This window comes from Zootoca vivipara, chromosome 3 (genome assembly GCF_965207765.1).
Source record: "Zootoca vivipara chromosome 3, rZooViv2.hap1.1, whole genome shotgun sequence".
In the NCBI taxonomy this organism is placed as follows: domain Eukaryota; kingdom Metazoa; phylum Chordata; class Lepidosauria; order Squamata; family Lacertidae; genus Zootoca; species Zootoca vivipara.
In genome coordinates, this window is record NC_142586.1 from 46659868 (window position 1) to 46676733 (window position 16866).

Consider the following 16866-nt stretch of genomic DNA (forward strand, 5'->3'; position numbering starts at 1 on the left):
GTGGCTCACCACATTGCCAAAGTCCATGTTCTGTTACATAACAAAGGCCAACAGGCAGCATAATGGATAGTTAATGCCCCACTTGTCATGTAGAGAGTGCTACTTGCCATGTGGAAAGTGTCAGTATTTTGATTCTCCATCTCTCATCTGCACCAAGCTCAATCTCTCCCACACATGTGTACAAGCATATATTTGTGTTGCATGATTCCTTTTAAAAAAAAAAGTTCTTCAGAGTAGTCTTTCCAAAATATCTGGTATGAATGCCCCCCATTTAAAATAAGGACTAGTTGTCCATTCCCCCCCCCTTTACAAATTCACTTTCCCTCAAGATTGTATACAACCGTATGAAGTTAGCAATGGTCCCTCTTACAAAGTGGGCCATGGATCTCTGCATCACATGAAGGTTGCAACAGTTGTCAAAGTATTATGATAAGGTTTGTTCCTTCTGTGGAAAGGAAATGCCCTGCCCCCCGCCCCGCCAGTTGCTAAGGTCCCCAGTGGGGCATTGTGGTCAGTACAAAAAGCAGGCCTTGAGAAACAATTCCAAAACTACTTCTAATTGCAGAGAGATCTTGGGTTTCTTCACTGGAAATTTACCGGTAATCTCTCTGCATATGTTCATTAAAAGGTGAAGGAAGCTTAACAAATTTACTGAAATTGAAGGGAAACATCTATCAGAGAAGGTAGACAAGCTTATCTTCAGTTCTGGTTTTCTTAATGGATCAGTAGAACTCAGCATGTTCAGTAGGGGACAGCTACTAAATCCAATTTAAAGAGGGCTCTTAACCATATTATAGCCCACAGGTGGGGAACTTTTTTGGCTTGGCCCCATCCCATGCGCCAACTTTGGCAGGTGGGTGGATCAACCCACTTGTCAATCACAAGATGTCACTATAACACCACTATGCTAATCAAAATGGGTGGGACGGTTACACTTCTTGTCCTTATATCTTTTCAGTTTATTTTATAAACCTATTAAGTGTTTCACAGTTCAGGGAAAGACTATAAACAAATATTTTCAGTAGCTGTCTAAACATCAGGATGTTAATTGTCTGTCTAATTTCAGCTGGCAACTGATTCCAGGGGGCTGGAACTGTAACACTAAAACCCAGCTTGTAGTACTGTATGAACCCTGTCAGAGGAGTACAGTTGTAAAGCAGGTGGTACAGCAGTAAAACTGGTAGCACATTTGCAAAGCTCAGCAGCCCAAACCCCCTCAACATGCAATCCCCCATCCAGTTTGAAACCATGCCCCAGACCATGCTTACCTTTGCAAATGTGCTAGCAGTTTTATTGCTGCAGAACTAGGATGAATTTATCATTACACAGTGGGGTGGTTCAGAGAGAGAGGGGGGGGAGGCATATCATCTGCATACAAGTGACACTTTGCTCTAAATCCTTTAATGATCAGTGGCTTCATATAGATATTAAATACCAAAGGAGACAAAATAGTGTCCTGACGCAACCCATAACACAGATGCTAGGGAGCCAAATATCATTTCATCAATGCTGTTCTCTGGAACTGATTTGCCATGTAAGACTGGAATCAATATAAAAACAGTGCCCTGGACGCCCATCCTGTAGAGCTAGTTCAAGAGAATACCATGGTCAATGGTATCAAAACATGGAGAGATTGAATAGACCCTCGTCCCTCCCCCAATGAAGGAAAGACAAAGGCAACAAACATGGGCATAGCCAGGGGTTATGTTAGGGGGGCAGACTTCGTGTTGGGGAGGGCAGAATCTCTGTTAAGTATTTTTATTAATTTACTTGATTTAGGGGGGAAGCTGCCCCCCCTGGCCACCTTGGCTACACCCATGGCAACAAAGGCAATTCAAGCCACTGAAATGGGTTCAGATAATCAGTTTCAACTAGGAAGGGTTGCAGCTGCTCCAGTTCTCTCAATCACCTTCCCAAGAAAATGCATATTAGTAACCAGTGAAACCCCAACTATCACATACTAGTGGATTCAAAGCAGAAGGCACCACCCCACCGTATAATGATAAATTAACACTCTGGACCCATCTAGTCATGCTCTGCTTGCTAGTTTATATTAACCACAAGGAACAGGGTTCATGCAGGCGTGTGGTCAGATGGGACCACAAGGGTCATCTAGTCCAACCCCGTGCAATGCAGGAATCTTTTGTCCAACATGGGGCTCGAGCCCCCCCCCCACATGACCCTGCGATTAAGAGTCTCATGCTCTGCCGACTGAGCTACCAAGAGATTGTTCCCATAAAACTTGGTTAAATGTGGGTTGACATCTCATGTGGTTTTGCACTAGCTATGGTATCACAGCGTCCAGCAATTTTACCCTAGAGTGTTTCCAAAAACTTAACTCCCTCAGGGGCCAGTAAACCTCCAAACCACTCTGAAGAACTCCACTGGACTGCTAGCAGCAGATGCAACGCAGGCAGCAAACTCTGCCTTCACTGTAAGATGCTGGGAACAATTATATGTGCTCCAAGCAATGTTTGGAATGATATTTCCACCACTTGCTGTCTAGCAGAGTGGCCTAGACATCTTTTAAATCACTGAATAAGCATATGAATAGATAAAATTTATCTGAACCCTCCAACGTGTGCCAATACTATAATGATGATTTTAAAACTACAAGAGAGAGGTAATTGTTTGGATTCTTGCTGCCCTCTAGTGGAGTATGTTTAAACATTCAAAAAGAATAAACACATAAAGTACTACTGTATCTTTATGTCAGTAACTCATTGCCAAAGATTTCCTTTGTTTCTTTTATTTCTGACCCCCTGGTGCACTTTCTATTGTTCAGTGGAGGCCTATTCACACTCAAAATTATTTGAATGTATAATGCAATACAATGTATAACATTGTTTAATACGTTTGTGTGAGAGTTTATACTGGCATTATTGTTATCCTATAACTTAGTGCTGTTCGTACAAATTTCCTTTGGTATAGTTTGTTTAAAAATTATTGCAGTATTTTGGATGCTTTGTTAAAGACACGGGCTTGCTTGGATCATAAGATAAATTAGCTTGAGGAAAGTCACAGAAATTTCCTGTCCCCACTGACACTTTGAGAACATGATCAGGTACATAGTTTGGGAATGCTCATTGGTACTAATAGGTGCTAATTGATCCTGCATTGCCATTAGAGGCACAGATCATCTTAGTGACTCAAAGCACCTTTTATTAACTGAGTGTCCAATTGCCAACTATGGCAATTCCTCAGGAGCAGTAACTTCTGTTAACCTGTTTGTTCCTGTTTGGAATATTGTGCTGTTGTATACATGGGGTTGCCCATAAATTTCAAGTGGTCCAGAACAGTATTATTATAGCAATTTTATAATTGGGGACCGAATGATCTAAACATATGCTAGTGGTTTATCATCTGTACTAGTCCTTTGCCCATTTCCAAGCTCAATTCATGGTTCCAATTTTGACCTTAAAAGTCCTAATGGATTGGGACCAGGGAATTGGAAGGATAGTCTTCTCCCACATGTACCTATCCCTTTATTTTAGGAGGCTGTCCTCTGGGTGCCCCAGCCAAGTAAAGTGTAACAATTGATCACAGGAGAAAGAGGCTTTTCTGTGGTGGCACCTACCTGGGTTATCACCCTTCCTAGGCAGGCTCTCTAGAAACTTTATTTTCCCCACACACACCAAGCGAAGACCAACTGAAGGTGGCCCTGCTTTTAATGTTTGATGCTGTATTGTTTTTAACATTTTTAACATTCAGTTGGAAGCCGCCCAGAGTGGCTGGGGAAATCCAGCCAGATGGGCGGGGTATACTGTAAATAATAAATTATTATTATTATTATTATTATTATTATTATTATTATTATTATTATTATATATATACAGCTATTATTAATTAATTACATTTATATGCCTCCCTTATACCCACAGGTCTCAGGTTGGTCCACAAGATACTTTTAATCCATTGGATTTTATATCATCTGTGTGCTTTTAGGTGATACTGTTTTAATTTGCTGCTGCTGAAATATTTGCTGCTTTTGACAATTGCTGACTTTTGTGCTGTTTTAATGTTTCACTGTTGGAAGCTATCCAGAGTATGAGATTGTTGGGTGGCATATAGATGGCAGCACAGGGAGGCAGCAGTGCTCATCTGACCTCCAGTCACTTGGGTTGCTGCTGAATACAAGGATGGAGAGGGGGAGGGGGAGAGTGAAACAGCGGGCAGGTCAGTGCACTGCAAACACACCAGTGGAACCAATCCAGCATTCCTGGATCTTCTCCTTCCTGATGATGCATACAGATAGTGTAAAGAAATAAACAATTAAAAGACTCAATACTTGTATTTGCTCCCATGAACCCTTGATATCTTTCCTTCTCCTTTTTCTTCCCTCTCTGCTGCATCTTATCTTTGCTGACCCCTTCCTTGCTGCTCTTGTCATTTGTCTTTCCCTGCCTAGCTCAGTTAAATTTTAGCTTCAGTCTTCTGCACTTCTTCCCCTGCCCATATTGGTCTGTAAAATAACATGTCGTAATGATAAACTTCATTGATCAGTTTGTTTTTCTAATATGCCTATGGTTCTTTGCTGACCACCATCCATTCCATGATTCATCGTATATTCTGAATTTTACATGATTTGTAGGCCGTGAGGTGGTTTTCTTGACAGTATCTTTGAATTGGGACTTCGTAAGTTAGAGTTAGTTACTGGCAGTTCTTCATTTAATTCATTGTGTCATTACCTTGTTTCTTGTGGACTAAGGTAAAATAGGCAAATCTCCAGTGACAGACACTGCTCTGGTAGATTGGAGATGGCATGTCTTTGAATACCAGTTGCTGGGGAACGCAACTGGAAATGGTCCTTTTGTGTTCATGTCCTGCTTTCAGTCTTCACATGGGCCACTGTGAGGAAAGGATGCTGGAATAGATGGGACTTTGGTTTGATCCAGTAGGGCCATTCATACATTCTTGTGTAGATATACAAGCGAACATGCACCAAATGTATGCTCACACATGCCAGCCTCAAACACACTCAGCAGACAGTCTCTGGATATGTAAGTGCCTGGCTGTTCACCTGCAACTGCAATGGACATCTGCCTAGCTGTGCAGGTCACTTTTCTTTTGTTTGTATTGAAAAGGAGCAGGAAAATGGCGCACTTCTTACCGGACTATGAGTACTGTGTATTCCTGTGTATAAGACTACTTTTTAACCCAGGAAAATCTTCTCAAAAGTCGGGGGTCATCTTATACGCCGGGTCGTATTTCTTATACGGCGAGTATATCCCAAACTCTATATTTTAACTGGAAAAGTTGGGGGTCGTCTTATACGCTGGAATATACGTTAATTAGAAGAAGCCATAGATGTGTGAGAGTTGTCTAAATCTCTTTGGTGGCATGAATTCTCGTTCTGCTCCCAAATTGGACAAGCATGTACCCATAAATCCTTGAACTTGATTTTTTTCTCTCTCCATTTGAGGACACCTTTGAATAATGAAGAAATCACTTCCTTTTAAAAATAAGTCTTAAATATTTTGGGTCGCCCAAACAATTGCAGATAAGGCATCCCCTCCCCCACTTTTTGATGCATAGAGCCCCCCCCAAAATGCACCTGTTTTGCCTCTTCCATTTTAAGAAAACCTTTCTCTTTTGCAGATGCTACAATTGTGGTGGCCTCGACCATCATGCTAAGGAATGTACACTACCTCCGCAGCCAAAGAAGTGCCATTACTGTCAGAGTATCATGCACATGGTGGCGAACTGCCCACATAAAACTGTTCTGCAGCAGCCCACTAGTTATCAGGGAAGATACGAAGCAGACCCCCAGCCCTCCACTTCAGCATTCCTGAAAGAAGGGGCAGGGGCTTATGGCTACACATCTCCATCCTATTCTCAGGAGGGAAGAGCAGATGTCTTAGAACGCTCAGGCAGGTCACCGCAAGAAGCTGGAGCATCGAGTAAATTATCTCCATCGCCTGAAGAACAGAGCCGGAAGGGGCCCTCTGTTCAAAAAAGGAAAAAGACTTAAAAGCTTTTGTCTTTCATCTCCTTTACCCTCTTGGGATGTCTACCTCATTCAAGCACAAGGAGAATAATTCCACATATCATGCAACCAACTTCAACTTTTAACTACTGTTGAGAAAACTGTGGTCATTCTGAAAACAAACCAGACCAATCACTCCAAGCAAACTCCATTTGAACTGAGTTTCCTCTATATCATTCAACTGCTTCAGACGCCACAAGAAACCATGACTTGCTATGATGAGGATAAGCTGCAGCAAGCCTTAGGATCACATGCTTCCCACAATTCCCTGCTACCTCTCTCCCTGTCCAGCACAGCTGCAAGGAGCTGGGAAGCTTCTGGTTTTCTTCTTGATTATTTGCAGCTTGATGTTTTGTCCAAACTGACAAACGGGGGTTAATCTTAACTGGCTTGCTTGAAATGAAAACAAATTCAGATTGAGGGTTATGAGCTGCTAATTTCAGTAAACCATAGTTAAGATTAACTGCCGTTTGTTTGTTTTTGTTTGTAATTGAAAACGTTTTTCGACTGCATTTATGGGCAAATGCCCATTCAAAGCCACTTACAAGCAGAACAAAAGATTATAAATAGTACGTGTTTAAACCACAGGACATACAGCTGAACCTGCAGTTAATCAAGCATTAGAATTGCAGCCATGCCAGAAGGGGAAGGTGGGGGTGGAGGAAGCAGGCAACCTGCAGCTCATTTCTGTCCTCATAAACCATCTCTGACTCTGTGCATGTCTTGAATGTATACATGCAACACTCTGTTTCCTTGGATACCCATTGGAAAGCAATAGCCTGAGTAATTTTTGAATAGGCATTCCTGGGATTTTTCTTTAATGTATCATTGCTATTATGGAAGAAAAAGAAAGGGTGGGGAAGAGATCACCACTGTTATTTCATGGAAGCCCAAAGAATTTTTGCTACTTAAAATTGCCATTGCTATGGTACTGAAGATATTAAGACATCCCTGTAGGGTTCAGGGTAAGGCTTTTAAAAAATAATAATTTCTTGCTCCCATTATCCAGGATAGCGGTGCTTTTAATAAACTTCTCACCTTGGAAGGATAATGTCTTGGTTTAAATAACCCCCAGAATTGCTACAATGTTTAAAGGATTAAAGGTATTCCCCTCTCTTTCCCCTCCCCCAAAGACTATGAATGTGTAGTTTTCTGTGCTGGTATCTCAAATATTGTATTAAGTTAATATGGTTTAAATGCAGGTGAGGTGACTTTGAGGCAGAATGTATACATTGATATGATTGTTTAGAGTTGTATTGAGATACCACCTTGAATCTTTATTTTGTGCAAATCTTGGAGGCGTTATGAAGGCAGCAGTAGCAATCAGCATTCTCCTCTGACTCCGTTTTTACTGATTACATGCTAGATAAGTGAATATATTTTTACATCTTTTGAAAAGGGAACACAGGTAAGATTTCCTTTTTGCGTCTTGATTCTATTTTGAGAGACTGGACTTAAGCCACTTGGCCTTTTAATGTTACAAATGTCAAGCTTTAGTATTTACAGTGCAATGGGAGTTTTGAAGCAGGTTTATTTAGAGGCAAGTTGCATTGAGTTCAATGGGGCCTACTCCCATGGAAACTGGGCGTAGCAATGCAGCCTTTTTTAAAAGTCAAAATTTAATAATAAAAATTGTAATCTTCATGCACACCAGATTTTTAAAGTTTCTTAAGGAGTTGCCAAACTGATTTGATGTTGAAAACTCCAATTTATAGTGAGATTAGGAAGCCAATCATTTGACTGCCTATTATTTGATCATGAACCCCAAAATGAGCCTGTGTCCACCATAGATATGTCGTGTTGATCATTAGAATATTTCTTTATCCTATTGAACATAAAGTGTTCTTTTTAAATGCTCTGCAACTAATCCCCTGTGTTAATATTAAATAGACATAGGCTCTGGAATAGTCATTAAGGCTACTCACAGTTAATGACCTTGGACCTGTAGCCAATGCTTGTAGCTAGCTGGTTTCTCTAAAGCCACATTACTAAATTGTCACACATCATTATGCATAAAGGTACCATGTGCATTGCCAGCATTTTCTTTGAGGTGTTTGCTGCATTATTTGCCATTCCCAAAGATGCAAGCATGTGGTTTTTCTTTTTCTTTTTAAGTTATTTGCCTCCTAGACAGCGGCAGCTGCTGTAGGAACAATCCAAAGAAACTTTGGTTGTGTGTAAAATAATTCCCATTAAAATCTTGCCGGAACATTTTCCCTTAGCCCGTTGCTCACTTACCTGAGAGTAAGCCCATGCAAACTCAGTGGGACTTCCTTGCGATTAGACTTGTGTAAGATTGCACTGTGAAACGCTTTGACCAGAATCTTCCAAGCCCCGTTTTATCTGTTGTTTCACTGACAGCAATATGACTTGTTTTGATAGGCCTCCAGTCAAGTCTGATGTAACTCCATTTGCTGCATCGGAGTTACGCAGAGAAGACATTTGTTCCTTGTTGGAGGACCCAAACCTTGAATTATTCCTCCTCCTGCTGCTGCTGCTGCCACCACCTCTCTCCCCGCCCCCCACCTCACTGCAGAAAATGTATATGTTTCAGCGACCTCAGTAACAGGCACAAAACCTATGTCCCTTTGCTTGAATTCCATGACAGTGTTTGAGGGAGGTGGATCTCAATGGTTTATACTGAAGTTATTGGTGTGCTATGATGAAAAGTTTTTTTTTTTTTTTTTTGACGATACTGAATGTGATTATATGTATAGAGGAGTACTTCCTTGCCTTATGTAAGGACTGTAAACTTATTTAAGTTATGTAGACAAATCAAAGTGGCATTGCATAACCTTTTAGCAGGTATGATAACTGGGTCAAACAGCAACAATGCAAAACCTAGGTCACTTTGAAAATGTAAACCAAAGTTCCTTGACCATTACATATAGTAAGGTGGAAATGGTGGATTTGAAAACTGGCCATTCCTCTGTTTACATACTTTAAAATTCCAGACCAGAAATTATTACGAAATGAATAAATTCTAGCAGCCACAGACTGAATCGCTGAGAGCCTATCAAACCTATCTTATTATTAAAAAGTTTACATTTTATTTTTATATATCGGAGGATGGTCATTATTACAAAATAGCCTTCTCAGGACAAAGGACCTTGCTCAGGGAAAATGCCATGTTAATCTTCTTTTATTTTTGTTTTACAGATGACTTGCTTTTACTTGCTTGCTCAAAACAAACCAAAAAGAGACCTTTTATAATATATACATGTTATGTGCTGATGATAGTAGCTACCTCTGTTTACATATAAAGGAGTTTCTGATAACTCAAAATATCAACCTTTTGCATTATGCTTTCCCGTTAAAACAGAAGCACAGTGGTAATCCTGTTTTTAAGTGAACGTTTGTGACTTGACATTCACAAGTGCGGCTGACTTTCAGAATTGTGAGCTGAGCAACTCCTCACCATTTCTGAAATTCCAAGCCACATTGTTTGCATAAGGCATAGTAAAGTTATTCTGTTTACAAGCAAACAACTACCTCATACTTGCCACAGAAGCAACACCTTTATGCTGTTTAGGACTTAAAGGTGGCTGTTGATCCTATGGTACATACCAGTTGTTGTTTTTGAAATTATTCTGCAATTAATACAGCTTTCACTGCACAATGTTACGGCAAATATGTATGTAATTTAAACATGATGTGTCCATTTGAAATGATGTGAGAGTCTCTTTAAAGTTTAGATTTGCTTTTCTAGCTCAAAGGGAAATGGGTGTTGCTTCACACACAAACGCCACACATGAAGGTAACCGATTTTCTGGGAAAGAAGCAGCATGTGGCAATTAATTGAGTATCCCTGGATTACAATTAAATTACAAGCATGTTGTTTGTTTGGGCCAACAATTACTCAAATTATCTGCTTTAAATAAATATAAGCAGCACACACACACACACACACACAAGCAACTTGGGCGTACTTCTAAATGTAAGGAACATTTCATTTCCACTCACACCCCACTTCAGTTGGTGAAGTAATTTGCCACCCAGCTGTGCCACACCAAAAATTCTAGTTACTTTGATAAAACTCTTCAAAATATGCACTCCTGGCTTTTAGTATTTTGACTATGGGCAAGCCCAAGTAAGCAATCAGTACCTGGTCCAGATCTGAATAACCAGCTTTAAACATAACAATTTCAGTCCAATAGAGCATGTTTTGTCAGACTTGAGAATGAGCCTTGCCCCTGTACTCTCCCTTCCCTCTTCCACTTTTATGCTCAGCTTTGAAGAAGATACTGTGATTTGTTGAACCAGAAAACTGGTTTAAAGATCAAACCAGGATCAGATCTTGGTTTATAAGCAGTGCTTTAACCAGGAGACTGGTTTAAGAAACCACATTAGCCTCATTCAAGCATTCTGTTTCATGCAGTTATGGTTGCATAGAGTGGAAGAGCAAGACTGCAGCCACAGCTCCTGTTGTAGCCAGTGTTAGAAACTCAGATATATAATCTAATCACCAATTGGCACCTTAAACCTATGTTACAGTCACCACAATGGAATGTCTTGGTGCCTTTCTCCCCTTTTTTGCAATTCAGTTTATTATCATTATTATTAATTTAATATCTAGGACCCCCCCCTCTCTCTATATATATCTCTCAAAGTGGTTTACAAAACATTAAAACATCAAATAAATCAATCCGGAATAAAACAAAATCAAGCTTCAAGAAAAAAATATCCAGATCCTTCTCTAAGTGATATTTTGCTTTCCCCAGTTGCCAACCTGGCATCCAGAGATCTCCACATGGTCACAATTGGACCCACACCAGTTGCAAAACATGCCTGGTGCCTGGCTAATTTCTAACATTGGTTGTAGCCACTGCCAACCCCGTGTAGGTTCTTTGCAGTGCTTTTTTTTTCTGGTGTACACATATGCCTAAACATTTTGTGAATCTAAGTTTGGCCTCATTAAGGACAGTATTTCAATATAAGTAGGAAAATAAGAGCACCCCTAAAACATTTTTTGAGGGGAGAAAGCACTGGTTCTATGTACGTATGTAGCTTCCATATGTAGGTTCTACATCGGTTGGTTCCCCTTTTGACTGAGAACCCTGTGCAATCCGGATTTTAAATCCTGAAGGGAAGCTTGCATATATAGAGTGCACTTCCTTCTTCAGACCTCACCTCTCTGGATGGCAGCACGGGAGTGCGGCCAGCAGACATTGACCTGCTCTCCCTCTCATGTGATTGAGCATTCTTCCCAAATGCACTGACAAACAGGGCTAATATCTTCTTTGAAACTGGTCTCATGGTGGGAAGGAGGGAAGGGGGCAAGGCTTGTTCTTGGACCATGGTTGTTGCATCTGAATCAAGCCAAAATAATGACCTTAAGGCTGGTGTCATAGCTGCCAAGTTATCCCTTTTTTTAAGGGAAATTCCCTTATGCTGAATAGGCTTCCTCGTGAGAAAAGGGAAAACTTGGCAGCTATGGCTGGTGTCAACATCCTGAAATATTTGTGTGTACACACTAGCAGCAAAATTCAAATGGTCAGTTTTTCCATTTGAGTATCATGTTAAGGAATCTATTGTACTCTCATTCTGGATTGTATCCTGAGCTTCTGTTGAAATTCCACTTCGTTAAACAGCATGAACTTTGAACAGCACCCCTGGGCCAATGTTTCAAGCAACAAGCTTGTCAAATTAGATGTAATGGGGCTCCCAACCAGCACATGTCTCCCCCAACCCCAGGAATGGAGCCCCTCCTCTCCTCCACAAACATATCATAATTGATCTTCGATAAAGAGATAGATAGACCCAGAGAGCCTCTCCAGACACAATACTGAAGTCAGCAGGGGTTGTGCCACTGAGTTGACCCCAAATACTATGTGCACACTTGCATAGCATCTCTTGGAAAGACCATTCTGGAAGGGAAAATACAACAGGTGCTCTTTGGGCACCAAAATTGGCTCTAAAAATGTGATATTTTGCCAAATAAAGGCTACTCATTTTTTAAAAACTTTTAATTTGTGCTAGTGCTATCCCAAAGTTACTTCTAGTATGTAGTTTTGTGGATGGAGACCTATGAAAGTGTTTATAGACATTGTGACCTTCTTCGTAAGAAAAATGATAAAGAACATGGGAAGATCTCATTAAGTCTTAAAGCTAATTTAAATTAATTTATCTCTAAGAAATGTTTATCATAAAAATATATGTGTGTGTGTGTGTTTCTTCCCCATGCGTTACGATGGTTATAAAAGTAATTTGGGAAAAGGTGTAAGTGTGTGCAGATGCACTGAATTTAATTTTACTAGATGTCTTTAATGAGATTTGATTATTTTGTCTTTGCTCGCTTTTGAAGACTTGTTAAATGTGTCCTTTTTTCTGTTTTATATGGACAGCCTGGTTGTGTTACTTCTGTCATCATGACTGGTTAGTAACAAGATGTTGGCACTGGAAACTCTTTATTGTGATCATGGAGCTGTGTGTAGTTCAGTGGCTCTGTTAAGCAGTATTTGTTGGGGGAAAACAATTTGTAATCCCTTGGCCAAATTCAGCCACCTGTCTCTGCCGCCCCCCAACTGCCAAGCCCAGACGCAAACCAGGGGTGTGGAGGAGCAGAGTCAGTAGCATCAGGGCCTTTTGAGGGTGCCCTAATCCAATTGGTGCCCCTCCAGTAAAACTAGTTGCCAACTAGGCTTTTATGACGTTCATTTGGAGGATACAGCCACTACAATAAACTGCTCATTAGAAAGTATTTGGACACTTGCTACAATTGTTGCTAACCTAAAATGGGCAGACTAAGGAAGAACATGATGATGGTTTTGACTACCTCTTGCATTTTACTACTTTTTAACTAACAAACTGGTTTGACAAGTATTACACCAGAGTAGCTTGAATCTGTATGTTGCTAATGGTAAACCCATAGCCAGAGACCAAAGTGAACACAGATATCTGTGCGTCTTGAATATTGTCTTTTTATCTAGTGTTTTTAAAACTATCCTCTGTAGTATATAGATTACCTTATGGTCCATTTTGATTCATATTTTGTTTACAATGTATAATTTTTTTAAATAAAAAAATCACTTGAATTGTTTGAGTCTTTTAAAAGAAAAGACAGGGAGTTGTTGATTTTTTAAAGGCCATTTTTCACATGTTTACTGTCTCTGTCTCATTGGACTGAAGCACTGATTGCCTTTCTACATATCCTGTATTTTATATATTTTTGTTTAATGCCTATTGCCTACTGTTATTATTTCTATCAATCATCAATTTGTGACTGAGGTTTAAAAAGATTACATGATGAAAAATAAAACATATAACGTTGGCATTTACCAATGGTTTCTGAAATTTTGTTATGACATGCATGAAGGATGGGAAAGAGAGTGTGTTTATCCTTTTTTAAAAATTGCATTAGCTTAAATTCCCCGTGTTTCCTGAAGATTTTCTTCCTCCTCAAAGCTCAGTTTGTAAGCTATGTTAACTAGAAGAAAGACAAACCAAGTTTGAGATTGTGAACACTTTAGAAATACCACTTGAATGCTTTGGTTTTGAGAATGGTAAGGAAATAGTAACCAAGGGATGTTAAGACAAAAAGAAAAATGAGTGCTTGGATGAACCACTGTGGCTTCTTATTTTCTTTATTATTACATTTATGTTCCATCTTTTCCTTCGTGGAACTCCAGGTGGTGTACATGGTTCTGTCTCTCCACCCTGTGAGATAGGTTAGGCAAAGCATCTCCAAACTGCGGCCCTCCAGATGTTTTGGCCTACAACTCCTATGATCCCCAGCTAACAAGACCAGTGGTCAGGGATGATGGGAATTGTAGTCCAAAACATCTGGAGGGCTGAAGTTTGGGGATGCCTGGGTTAGGCTGAGAGGCAGTGACTGACCTAAGGTCATGGCTCTCTGGGGATTTGAATGCTGGCTGGCCTCCCAGGTCCCAGCCCAAAACTGACCACTCGTTAATGGACAAAGGTTGATGCATGCAGAGGAAAAGGGACATGAAAGGGTTAAGTTAGATGTGCACTGCTGGTTAATTTTGGTGTGTGTTTTTCCTGCACCTGTGGCTAGTTAAGCATGTGAGAGTGAGTCGGCACAATCTCAAGTATAACTACACCTGTGTTTGAAGCAAGCTTGCTCTTGGCCCCTGCCCTTAGCCTAGTCTGTGTTGGAACAATGCAAGGAGACAGTATGCTGCTGTGGAAGGACACTATATTACAATCTCCAATCTGTGGAACTGCTCTAGACTGTCAGTAAAGGGGCTGACCTTACCTAGAACTGTCTGGAGTTTTTCTGTTCCATTGGCACAGTCCGCCGGCGTGTTGAATGGGCACTCTGCACATACCCCAACAGGTTGTGGGGCCCAGCACAGTGCTTTTGGACCTAGACAAGTGCCAGAAGTCTTGTTCCAGTTTTTCCTCTCTTGGACTGCAGAGGTTGCAGTGGTGAAGAATAGCAGTGAGGCTGGTATGAGCTGGGAGCTGCTTGGGTGTCTCTGGCTGCCCAAAGGCTTGGAGAAGAAGCAACGGTGAGGAGGTGAGCACAATATTTTATTGCAATATTGTATTGTATTATGTTTTACTCTTTTTGATGGGAGCTGCCCAGAGTGACTGGGGCAACCCAGTCAGATGGGTGGCATTGTTATTAAGCATATGCATACATTATAATTGCTTAATAAATTGAGTATATACTTTAAATAATGTATGAAATGTAGCCTTAACATTAACATTTTGGGGAAGTTGCATGCATTAACCTGCAAATTAGGCTTGTGATCATCTGCAGTCTTGATATCATTTCCACATATACTGCTGCCAAGCCAGGTATCCCTTATCCTAAATTGTGCACTTGGGTGTGTGTGTGTGTTTGTTTGTGTACGCACATGCACATAAATGCAAGACTTTGCAATTGTCTTTCCTAAAAAATATATGTTCTTTTCTCAGCCCAGTTTTCCTGTCGATCAAGTCAATTTGAATTATATTACCATCTTCTGAGATGTTAGTTGTCTATTTGTGTTTTGATAGATTCTCTCCATTGTCTGGTTTTTAAATAAAATATTTTTTGTCTTGCTGACCAAGTCCTGTGCTGTGATTCTGTGATCCCATTTTTTTTTTTTTTTTGGAACACAAGATCCCCCCCCCCAGTATGACTTTAAAAAAGAAGCCGCCCTTGGCCACTTTTACATTTTGCTCATGCCTACTTTGATATGTAGCCCCCAAAGAGTTGACAATGGGTCAGTGTGACTTTTGGCCTAAAGAAGGTGAACCATCCCTATCTTAGTCATTGATTAAAATATTGAAAAGTGATCCTTCATGGATCACTGCCTTGTCGTGGTGAAGGGGCTTAAATAACTTAGAGAAGTTATGTTTTGACCAAACGTGATCCACCTGGAGAAGGAATTGGCAAGCCACTCCAGTATCCCTGCCAAGAAAACTCTATGGACGGGATGACAGAGGACGAGATGGTTGGACAGTGTTCTCGAAGCTACGAACATAAGTTTGACCAAACTGCGGGAGGCAGTGGAAGACAGGAGTGCCTGGTGTGCTCTGGTCCATGGGGTCACGAAGAGTCGGACACGACTAAACGACTAAACAACAACAATTGAAAAGTATCTGCCAAGGGTGGCATCCCACTGAAAATCTCTCTCCAGTTGATGAGAACAGCCTTGATGAGCACTCTTAGTAGTGTGTTCCACTCAGCTGTGAATCCACATGATGTTACTTTCCCTAATCTTTCTCTCACTTGACATATTTGCAAACAAAAATACCTTGGGGGACTTTTGCTAATGCTTTGCTGAAATCGTGATAATTTTTGTCTGTGGCTTTTCCACAACCCAATAAGCTAGTAACCCGATCAAAGAGATAAAGCTAGTCTGGCAGGATTTATTTCTAGTTACAGGTAGGTAGCCGTGTTGGTCTGATGTAGTCGAAACAAAATTAAAAAAATTCCTTCCAGTAGCACCTTAGAGACCAACTAAGTTTGTCATAGGTATGAGCTTTCTGCAGAAGTGTGCATGCACACGAAAGCTCATACCTATGACAAACTTAGTTGGTCTCTAAGGTGCTACTGGAAGGATTTTTTTTATTTAGAATTTATTTCTGACAGACCCATGCTAAAGTTTTCAAATGCTGACCTCATTATCAAGAGGCTTACAAACAAACTTCCTTCTTAATCTGTTCTAATATCTTCTCTCACATCGAAGTCATATTGGCTCAAAAAAATAAAAGAGGAAAGATCACCAAACCAATTCAGAGACCATTGGATTTTGTCAGTCATTTGAATGTGAATTTCAAGGATAATGTGCCACAATATTTCTCTCATCCTTAACAGATTTGCGCCAAATGTATTGCTCTGCTTTCCTTTGGGCCACATCAGTGAGGCTAAGAGGGGGGACTTATTGTCTAGCCGGCCCAGGACCTCCATACACACTGCCCAGGCTTGTGACCCAGGGAGGTCACTTCACTGCTGCAATCGCAGGTGTTTGACTTCACCTCCAGAGGTGCACTCTATTGTCTCTGAAGACCGACAGATGCCAACAACAACAAAACGAAACATACTTATTAAAAATAGGGTGCATTTCCTAAATTGCAATTCCAGTAGTTGCAAAAGGAGATAAGAATGACAAGTCTCTTAAATACTAAGAATTAAAGATTACCCGTTTCAGCAGAGAGAGAGAGAATGAGCTCTTCCAGTGAGGTGAATGTCATAAGCAGGTTTCCTCTTATCAATTCTCATTGGTTAAGCAATAATGCTTGTTCTTAGCTTAAAAGCCATAAAGAGGTCTACAGCCTCAGTGCCGCTGTTTGTGTGCACAGAGGAACCACATAAAGCAGTCCCTGGGATGAATATTGCCACCTGGAGAGTCATTCATGTGCAGGGCTAATCAAATTGATAAATAGCTTCTTCACATCACTGCAAATGGCTTTAAAAATGAGAT

At 40.6% G+C, this 16866-nt stretch overlaps 1 protein-coding gene across 2 annotated transcripts in view; it reads left to right on the plus strand.

Moving 5' to 3' along the window:
• LIN28B (lin-28 RNA binding posttranscriptional regulator B) overlaps positions 1-15000 on the plus strand; it is a 77438-nt gene extending 62438 nt beyond the window's left edge. For both annotated transcript variants that reach the window (XM_088665998.1, XM_088665999.1), the window contains exon 4: positions 5599-15000. In XM_088665998.1, the coding sequence (XP_088522124.1) occupies positions 5599-5971 (373 nt within the window). In that variant the 3' untranslated portion in view covers positions 5972-15000. The remainder of the gene's footprint in view (positions 1-5598) is intronic.
• The last annotated feature ends 1866 nt before the right edge of the window (positions 15001-16866 follow it).